We start from the raw sequence: 10,670 nt of genomic DNA, 5'->3' as shown, positions 1-10,670 counted from the left end.
AGGCCCCACTTCTGGGAAATGTGTAGGTCAGGCAAATACAGGGGGACAGGAAGCAGCAGTGACTAGGGGCGGGGGGAAGCGGGGATGAGACCATGTTGCTTAAGTGGTATAGGGTTCTGTTTGACGCGAGGGAAAGCATCAACTCATTGGACAGCAATATGGCAATGGGTGTGCATCACTTTGAACAGAAGCAACGCCACTGAATTATGCGCGCGAAACAGTGACAAGGGCAACTTGAACGTTATCCGTATGTTAGCACGCTCGGAAGACATGGGTCTAGCTTTCAGCAAGCAGGAGCAAGGGGAGCTGAGCCCAGCCGGGGAAGCACCTCAGACTTGCGCTTTCCCAGGAGGGAGGTGCAGTGGTGTTCTGACCTTCTCTGACTCCCACCCCCTCTCCTCCGCAGCTCATAGACGGAACTGTGAAGAACGAGAAGTCTGACCCCAAGGTGAAGTTGAAAGAGGATGACCGCATCACTCTGGCGGGGTCCACGAAGGAAAAGATGAACAACATTTCCATTCTGCTGAGGGACCTGGAATTCAGTGACACGGGCAAATACACCTGTCACGTGAGGAACCCCCGGGAGTACAACCTTGAGCACCAGGCCACCGTCTTCCTCCAAGTTGTTGACAAAGGTATGTGGCAGGGGCTGGGGCAAGCGCAGTGAAGTGGGCGGGGTTCGGGGATAATGGACTTGCTGGTGCAGTCTTTCCCTTCACTATCAAGCACTGCAGGAGTCTCCTCTGGAAGTTCGTATGCTCTGCTGCTCAGCTGCTTGCGAATGCGCTCAGCCCCAGCTAAGCCCCGTTTTCCGTCTGTAAAATGGGCTCTGGCTGCATCCCTCCAGGGTGGCACTGAGGGTTAGGGAAGCAGATGGAGGTGCTTGGCGACTGCCAGGCTCGCTTCCTCTATGCCGATCATTGCTCCTCTTGTGCACTCCACTAACAAAGGTTGATGAGATGTCAGGTGCTGTTCTAGAAAGTTCTGTGACAGGGCATAATGTTTTCTCTTTGCCGAACGTACAGTTTATTAGTAAAGATCAGGAAACAGGTTAAGAGAACACACGTAACTGAAATAGAAAGCAGAGCACGGTGATCTGTCTGGAAAGGCGCCGATGACAGAGATTGAATAAGACACAGCCTGTTCCCTCCGGGAGCTTATCGCCTGATCTATTACAGGTGGGGTAACTGGACAAGAATGGATATGATCAGGAGCCAGTGTGATCAGGTCACATCTTCCCGAGGCTGAGGAGGGGAGCTGCTAACAAGGGCCAGGGAAGTTAGGCTGGGCAGCAGGGGGCTGGCGGGGGCGTGGCTAGGGAGGTACACAGGCAGAGAGCCTTTTGTCTGCCACGGAGGGTTCCTTGCTCTCCAGAGTGAGGCCCGAGCCTGTGCCTGTGGGGGGAGGTGCCCTGGCTTGATCTGGACTATGCCCCAAGGCAGAGCGGGAGGCCATCTGGGCAGCTTGGTCTGGGCCTGGAGCGCTTTGGGTCAAGTCTACGTAGGGTGGCTCCTCTCCCTCTCTGTCTGGGCTGCTCCTGTCTCTCGCTTGGGGCTTTGTCTTCTGGGAAGGGGAAAAAAAGAGCAGAGGCAAGGTTGCTGAAGCCTGTCTGGGTGCCAAGTGCTGGGTGAGGTGCGTTCACTCCCCCTTGCGTCCTTCTAAGTAAGGTCTCTGCAAGGTGGGTTCTCTCCATTAGGATGGGTGCCTCAATCCATCTGCTCACCTAGCGTGTACCCAGCACCTACCCCATGACAGACATGCTTCTAGGTCAGCAGTTCTCAAGCTGTGCATCATGACCCCTTTGGGGGTCGAACAACCTTTTCACAGGGGTCCCCTGATTCATAACAGTAGCAAAATGACAGTGATGAAAATTATTTTATGGTTGGGGGAGGGGGGTGTCACCACACATGAGGAACTGTATGAAAGGGTCGCGGCATGAGGAAGGTTGGGAACTACTGCTCTAGGGGATGGGGCGGCAGCAGGAGCCAGGAGAGAGAGCTCTGCTTTGTGGAGATTACATGCAATCAGCGAAACACTAAGAAAGCTGTTTGTATCACAGAGCAGGCTGCATGTTTGAAGGGAAGGAAACATGGGGTCCTGGATGATAGAAAGAGTTAATGCTCGGCTACCAACCTCAAGCAGGCAGTTGGAGTGGACTCAAGCCCAGAGGGACCTGAACTGAAAGGCCTGGTGGAAAACCTGAGAACTTGGCCATTGGAAACCCGGGGAGCTCAGTTCTACCCTGGCACACACACACGCGGTGGCCATGAGTTGGGATGAAACTGATGGCCACCGAGAAATGAAATAAAACAAGGAAATGGAAGGGGGCTTCCAGGGGGGTTGGCTAGTGAGAGCCTTCCTAGAACAAGTGATAGGAAGCCAGGAGGAGGGATGTCTGTGGGAAGATGTTCCGGGCGGAGGGAACAGCCAGTGAAAAGGCTCCGGGGATGCGGTTTGGAGTCTAGCCAGCAGGCCAGGGTGGCTGGAGCAGTCAGAGATGAGTCAGGCCGAGCCTGGCTGTGGAGAGCCTTCTTCACAGGAGTGACACGAGAGCCCCCGCAGGACACGTGGCCATGCCCTCACAGGCTCACTCTGGTGCCACGTGAAGAGTGGAGCTAACCGGGGAAGGGGGACTGTCAGTCAGAAAGTGAGGACAACCCTCCAGAGATAGCTTAGGCACGGTGACCATGAGTGGCCAGCGGCTGGTTTTTTAAAGTCAGGTGGATTGAAAGAAGGAGGGGTCAAGGAGGACCCCTCAGTATGTGATCAGAGCAACGGGGAGTGGGAAGGCTGGTGGTGGGGTGGGGGGCAGGCTTGGGAGGAAGTCAGGCGTTTTCAGATGAGGACACTGAGACCCAAACTAAAAATGAAACTCACTACTATCCAGTCAATTTAGACTCACAGCAACCGTCTAGGACAGGGCAGAACTGCCCCTGTGGGGTTCCGAGACTGGCACTCTTTATGGGAATTAAAGCAAGCGTGAAGGAGCACATGGCCTGTACGTGGTTGCAGGCCAGTGACAGACCTATAGTTAAAATCCACATCTAGCCGATGCCGAAATCATCCCACTATGCCCAAGATACCATAGACCAAAAAGAAATTTTATTAGCGACGTCATTAAAAAAAATTAAACTGTTATTGTGAATTAGGCAGGGGTGGACACGACAGATAATCATTTTTGTATTCGGCAACTGAAATAACTTCCCTGCCCTCCCTCCACCTGCCTCCCCTTCTAGAATACTATCTCCCCTTTCACCCAAGTAACACCTCACCTGTCTTCCTCTAGCTTGTCGCTTCCCCTTCCCGCCCACCAATCACCAAATCTGTTTCTTTGGGCAGGAAAGCCCTTATCTTGATTCCCACCTCCCCTTCTATAACGCCATCTGTCCGTTGGTGATTGCCTAACTCCACCCAGCATAATGAGCGCCACATAGGGAGCGTCTTCGTTATTTTCAGAATTGGCAAAGGAGACCCAGAACGAGGCTGTGACACTCTCCCGTTGCTGGCAGTTTGGTGGCCTGGCCACGATTCAAACCTGGGTGCCATGAACTCAGAGTCTAGATGATTTCAGAACTCGTGGGAAGGAGTCTGTGGAACGTGTGCTGGGGCGGTACCTTATTCTGACGGCCGCTGTGCTCTGCTTTTCCTGCTTCTTGCTCTAGGGCCCGTGGAGGGCTGAAGGCCCCCAGATAGCGAGTTGTGTAGGGGTGGAGGCTAGACACCTTGGACGGCCATGGCACTTGGCTCCAGGTGACGCCTGTTCCCTTGTCCCCCCATCTTCATCCCTCTGGCCGTGCAGTGGAGAAGGTGGACAACACCATGACCCGCATCATCCTGGCGGTTGTAGGCGGGGTCATTGGGCTCCTGGTCTTCATCTTGCTGCTCAAGAAGCTCATCGCCTTCATCCTCAAGAAGACCCAGGAGAAGAAGTGAGTGGGCTACCCAGAACTCTCCTGTCCTCCCAGCCCGTCACCCACTCCCACCTCACGGGTGTTCCCAGCATCCTTGTCTCTGGTTCAGTTCCCAGTATCCCCATCATCCTTAACCCTTACCTCTGCCTCTCATTCGATTCTCACTTCCCAATCAGACCACTCTCCCTTATCTGCCAGCCTCTCGCCAAAGCTCCCCCTCCTGCATCCTCCCAAGATGTCCGAGGGGGCTTTCAAAAGGTCATAGAAAACAGAATGAATGGACAATGGGATTTTTTTCTGTATTTATGGAATGAGTGGATAATTCAGTCCAAGTGCCGCTTGCTCACTGTCTCACCTTTCTAGCTCAGAACGCAACCCCAAATGCCTGGTCCTCTCCCTGATTTTGCAGTAGTCATCACCTCCTGCTTTGAAACCTGTCCAACAGTGTCCCCACCATTCTAGGCAGCAGGCTGTGAGGCCTCTGGAGATCTCCAGAGATAGCAATGCCTCCTGGTGAAATGCTCCACTGCTCCACCCACCACCATCCGTCAATGGCGACCCTCTAGGACAGGGGAGAACTGCCTCTGTGGGTTTCCAAGACGATAACTGTTTACAGGAGTAGAAAGCCCTGTCTTCCTCCGAAGGAGTGGCTGATGGAACTCCTGACCTTGCAGATCGCAGCTCAGTGTCTAACCACTATACCACCAGGAATCCTCAGACACTTCCCTAGGTATTTGACAACCATACCCGTCATTCTTACTTTACAATGGAGCACAGTGAGGCTCTGAGTGGTTCAGTGACTTGCCCAAGGCCACACAGCTAGTAAGCGACAGAGCCATGATTTGAAGCCTGACTTATTTGGCTTCAAAGCCTGGACTGTTGCTATCATTCTCAACTGACTCATGGATGCATTTATTCATTTGATGGTGATTTCTGAGGTACTATGTGCAGGGCACTGTGCCAGGTGCTGCCACCATTCTAGAAAGAATGAGACTTTTTCCCTTTAAGGAGATAAGATGTGTTCACTTCAAATATGATACAACCAAAGGGATCCATGCCAGTAAGGAGATGTCAAGTGCTACAAGGGTTCGGAAACGACTACCTTAGTTTTCTAGGCCTGCTGTCAGAGGTGACGGCAAACTATCAGCTTGCAGCTCCAGACAACCCCTGATGGTCCTAGGCGGATCACTGCCTGGCTCCAGTCGCTGCCGCCATCTTTCTATGGCCCACGTCCCCACATCTCTGTCTCTCATTTCTTCTTCTAAGGACACCAGTTAACCTTGGGGCCTACCCTAAGTTCAAGATCATTTAGATTTCCAGGTAATTGGAACTGGGAACGTATGGGGTTGGAAGCCAGGAAGACTATAAGCCATTAAAAATGAAATGAAATTCAGAGCGAACACTATCCTAGGCACCAGTGAACCAAAACGGATGGGTAATGGCCATTTCATATCAGAAAATCATGCGGTTTACAATGCTTGGACCGACAGATTCAAGAGTAATAGTGTCACATTCTTTGGCAAAAAAAGACATTTCAAGATCCATCTTGAAGTACACTCCTGGCTGTCAGTACAACTTTTATTCAGAGCGATGCACTGACCTAGGGATGTAGGAATGGAAGCATGCTACCAGCCTCTTGAGTCTGAAATTGTTCAAACGTACACCCAAGATGCATTAGTAAGTATTAGCCATTGGAATGCAAAAGTAGGAAACAAAGAGGAAGGAACTGTAGTTGGGAAATACGGCCTTGGTGATGGAAATGAAGCCAGGAGATCACATGATAGGATTTTGCAAGGCCAGCTACTTTTATTTTTATTACAAACATATATATTTTCAACAAGACAAAAAGTACATATAGACTCCTCAGAAGTCAAATGGACTACATCCGTGGGAAGAGACAATGGAGGAGTTCTATATCAGCACGAAAACCAGGCCAGGGGCTTACTGTGGAACAGACCATCAATTGCTCGTGTGCAAGTTCAAGTCAAAGCTGAAGAGAATGAAAACAAGTCCCTGAGAGCCAACATATGACCTTGAGTCTCTCCCACTGAATTTCAAGAACATCTCGTAATATATTTGATACATTAAACATGGCTGAAAGAAGATCTGATGAGCTGTGGGAGGACATCAAGAGCATCATTCATGAAGAATGCAGAAGGTCATTAAACAGACAAGAAGGAAAGAAAAGATCAAAGTGGATGCAGAAGAGATTCTGAAACTTGCTCTTAATTCTAGAATAACTAAGGCAAGTGGAAGAAATGATGAACTCAAAGAGCTGAACAGAAAACATTTAAGGGCAGCTTGAGAAGACAAAGTAATGAACTGTTCAAAGACTCAGAGTTAGAAAACCCCAGAGGAAGACTATGCTCAGCATGTCTTAAACGGAGAGAACTGAGAAAAAATATCAAACCATAAGCTGCGATATTGAAAAACTCTATGGGCAAATTATTGAACGATGCAGGAAGCATCCAAACACGATGGAAAGAATACACAGAGTCACTGTACCCAAAAGAACTAGTCAACATGCAACCATTTCAAGAGGTAGCATTTGGGCAAGAACTGCTGAATGAAGAAGTCAAAGCTGAAGGCATTAGCGAAACACAAGGTTCCAGGAATTGATGCAATACCAATTTATTGCACCAACAAGCAGATGCAGCACTGGAAGCACACACTTGTCTGTGCCAAGACATCTGAAAGACAGCCACTTGGTCAGCGGTCAGCAGACTGGAAGAGATCCCAATTTGCATCCATCCAAGGGAAAGCTGGCCCAACAGATTGTGCAGACTGTAGAGCAATATCATTGGTGTTACGGACAAGTGAAACTTTGCTGAAGGTCATCTAGCAACAGTTGCAACAGTCCATTGACAGAAATCCAGGTCGGATTCCGAAGAGGACGTAGAACAAAGGATGGCACTGCTGATGTCAGATGGATCTTGGTTCAAAGGAAAGAATTCCAGAAAGACGTCTAGTTGTGTTTTATTGACTATGAAAAAGCATTCGGCTGCGTGGATCATAACAAACTATGGGTAGTCTTGAAAAGAAAGGAAATTCCAGAACAATTCATTGTGCTCATGCAGAACCTGCACATGGATCAAGAGGGAGCTGTGGGCACAGAACAAGGGACGACTACATGGTTTACCATCAGGAAACGTGAGCATCAAGGTTGTATCCTCTCATTATACTTACTTAAAGTGTATGCTGAGAACATCACCAGAGAAGCTGGATGATGTGAAGAAGAATGTGTATCAGGATCGGAAGGCTTATTAACAAACGGAGATACACAGATGGCACCACTTTGCTTGCTGAAAGTGAGGAAGACTTGCTGATGAAGATCAAGGATTGCAGCCTTCAGTGTGGATTGCAACGCGGCTGTAAAGAAAACCAAAATCCTCACCACTGGACCAATAGGTAAGGATTTTTCTCCTGCTTGGATCCACGACCCATGCTCATGGAAGCAGCAGTTAGGAGACCAAATGATATATTACATTGAGTAAATTTGTTGTATAATCCTAAATCACTGAAAAGCAAGGATATTACCTGGAGGACTTAGTTGCCCCTGACCCAAGCAATGGCATTTTCAATTGCCTTCTATGTATGTGAAAATTGGTCATTGAATTAGGAAGACTGGAGAAGAATCTATGCATTTGAATTAAGGTGCTGGTGAGGAATATTGGAAGTACCATGGATTGCCAATAACAAAGCAAAGCAAAACACATACTCGTTTCAATCAAGTCAATTCTGATTAATAGTGACCCTCTAGGACAGTAGTTCTCAACCTTCCTCATGCCGTGACCCTTTCACACAGTTCCTCGTGCTGTGGTGACACCCACAGCCATAAAATTATTTTCATTGCTACTTCGTCACTGTCATTTTGCTACTGTAATGAATCGGGCGACCTCTATGAAAGGGCCATTCGACCCCTAAAGAGGTCACGACCCACAGGTAGAGTAAAATTGCCCCTGTGAGTTTCCAGGGCAAGGTAACTCTTGATGGTGATAGAGTCATCTTTCTCCCGAAGAGTGGCTGGTGGTTTCGAACTTTTGACCTTGTGGTTAGCAGCTGGATGCATAACCCACTATACTACCAGGGTCCCAGGACTGTCCAAAGAACCAATAAACCTGCCTCGGAAGAAGTATAGTCAGGATGCTTCTTAGAAGCCAGGCTGGTGAAACTTTGTCTCACATACTTTGGTCATGCTAATCAGGAGAGACCAGTCCCTGGGAAAGGACATCTTGCTTGGTCAAGTAGAGGGGCAGTGACAACGAGGAAGACTCTGGAGAAGATGGATTAGCATAGGGGGTGCACAAATGGGCTTCAACACAAGAACCATTGTGGGGATGGTGCAGGACGGGCGGTGTTTTGTTCGATTTCACATAGGGTTGCTGTGAGTTGGGACCAGTTTGACAACACTTAACAACAGAAGAGGACATATTTATCACCTGTGTGCCCATGTGTCATACTCCGGTGGCTTCTGTGTTGCTTTTATGCTAGAACCTATGTCATGGATATCTCAAATACCCACAGAGTCACCTACAGTGGCCATGCTTCAATGAAGCTTCTAGACAGAGATGGACAGGAGAGAGAAGTTGAGCCATTTATTTCAGAAAAGCAGCCAATGAAAACCCTGTGGTCGCTGCAGAATATTGTCCGATGCGGTGCTGGAAGATGACCCCCTCCAGGTTGGAAGGCAACAAGAGACTCAAGATAGGTTTCATTATGGTGTCCCTTGGATCACCATGGGTCAGAACCAATTTGATAGCAAATAAGGAGAGTGGTGCCGGTTGGAGAGCCAAACATGGAATAGGAGGACCTTGATCCTGACGGAATGCCATGTCTGTCTCTAAGGCCCCCAAACCCTGGCCCACCTAGTCAAGGTGCAGGGTAAGATCTGGTGTCGCAGCAGCAGCTGTGAACCCCTCAGCAGAGGGCAATAGCACTCAGGTCATCCCAGAAGAGCTCTGTCTGGCCCTTGCTCTGCAGCTGAGGAGGGACATGGCTAGATGGGACAGTCAGGGTAGGAACTGTGAAGCCTGGGGGATATCTTCCCATCTAACCTTCTTACCTTCCTGCCCTATCCCACCACCCTATGCCCAGGTCTCCCAAACCCACGGCCTCTGCTGCCCTCTTCTTCTTGGATCCTCCTCCTACTTCTCCCAGAGAGCTCCGAGAAGGGCCTAGTGGGGCTCAGGTCTAATCCTTGCTGGCCTGGACCCCATCCTACTGGGTGATATAGGCTGGAGACTACCCTGACTTCTTTCCACCTTGGCACCGAGCCCCGTGAATGGCACCTGGCACAGTTTGCCCTCTGCTGTACGGAGATGACTAAGTGGTGGCCAACCTTCCTGCTGCTAAACCCCATAAGTGTTCAGGGAGCTCCTGACAGCAACCCCACTGAGCAGGGATGATTGTTAAATTTTCTTGATACACGAGAAGAAGGAACAGGGAGGTTGCCTGGCTTCTCTCCTGGTCCATGCCCGTCATGACCTTCCCTCTCCCCTCTGTGGAAGGCCTGGGAGAGGGCAGAGGGCTGGGCCCCCTCCCACCTGTGTGGTGTAATTCTCACTTCTCTCCTTACCCCTCTCTCCCCCTCTAGGAAGGAATGCCTCGTGAGCTCCTCCGGTAACGACAACACAGAGAACGGGCTGCCTGGCTCCAAGGCAGAGGAGAAGCCACCCACCAAAGTGTGATGCCCTGCTTCAGGCCAAGAAGCCACCCAGGGAGCCCTCCTCTCTGACAACAAACTGATGCTTGGGCTGTGTCTGTAGAACCCACGTGCCTGAGACTTCTGCTGCTTGGCTCCAACTGTAGTCTTTTTGGTCAAGGAGAAATGGGTTCTCTCAGCTGCCATCCTCCACCCCGCTCACCCAGCCAGAGCTCCCCAGGGATCAGGGCTGGCAGGGCCCTGTGTGGAAGGCGTGCCGTGGGCAAGGCGGGCTGGGGAGGGGCAGGAATAGGACTCTGAGCCAGTGATCCCCTGACAGCTGGGTAGGTGGGTTGTCTTCAACGCCCCTCCCCCCACACCTCCCTGTCTGAGCAGGACTTTAGCTGCTCAGGATTTCTCTTCCAGAGGGATTTGGGGCTGAGGGACAGCTGATCCAATAGCTGGATTCCGGGGAGGGGTTGGAGAAAGGACGTGAGCGGAGAACGAAACTGTTGTGATGGGACTGGGAGTGTGGGGCACAGGGGGCCTTTCTGAGAGTTGTCAGCAAGCCCTGCTGGAGGGGGGCTAGGGTAAGAGGCCAGCCTCCATTGTGGGGGTGCCTGGTCCCCAACAATTCTTCTGCCTGGGGGAACATAACTAACAACTTAACAACTCCTCTCTTTCCCAACTTCCTGCCTTGGCCCTAGCCCTTCACTCTAGGTTTCTGTACCCTCCTCAGGAAGGCCAGCTGCCTGGACCTTGGGGGGCCTCGACCCACCTGCCTGCCCTTCTGCTCTCTTGCTGAGGAGCTGATGAAAGCCTCCTCACCCCCATCCGGGCTTTCTTTCTTACCAGCCTGTCCTCACTTTTCTCTTTGGGGCATCAGGATCACAAAGAGGGGCAAGTCAGAGTCCGAGGTGACTCCACCCCTGGCATGTCCATCCCAGCCCTGCCAAGCTGACCACCGAGGTGTGGTCAGGGCCACTGACACCACTGGGAAGGCTAAGCCTGCGTCCTCCTTCCTTGGTGAAACAGCAGGTGGTGCCATCCTGACCCCCTCTCCTCCCTGTGATTTGTTTTTTCTGTGCCCACACCATCACCCACCCTCCCTGCCCCAG

The 10,670-nt window shown here is 50.8% G+C and overlaps 1 protein-coding gene across 1 annotated transcript; it reads left to right on the top strand.

Annotated features, from left to right (window-relative positions):
* The first annotated feature begins 469 nt into the window (after nucleotides 1–469).
* SCN4B (sodium voltage-gated channel beta subunit 4) lies at nucleotides 470–9,994 on the top strand. Its single transcript, XM_075548779.1, has 3 exons — nucleotides 470–635; nucleotides 3,800–3,929; nucleotides 9,505–9,994. Exons 1-3 carry the CDS (start codon nucleotides 503–505, stop codon nucleotides 9,596–9,598), a joined length of 357 nt encoding a protein of 118 aa, XP_075404894.1. The 5' UTR covers nucleotides 470–502; the 3' UTR covers nucleotides 9,599–9,994.
* Nucleotides 9,995–10,670: the final 676 nt, after the last annotated feature.

The sequence above is a fragment of the Tenrec ecaudatus genome, chromosome 4 (genome assembly GCF_050624435.1).
Source record: "Tenrec ecaudatus isolate mTenEca1 chromosome 4, mTenEca1.hap1, whole genome shotgun sequence".
Classification (NCBI taxonomy): Eukaryota; Metazoa; Chordata; class Mammalia; order Afrosoricida; family Tenrecidae; genus Tenrec; species Tenrec ecaudatus.
The sequence above is the reverse complement of the archived record's forward strand: the minus strand, read 5'-3'. Positions and strand labels throughout refer to the sequence as shown.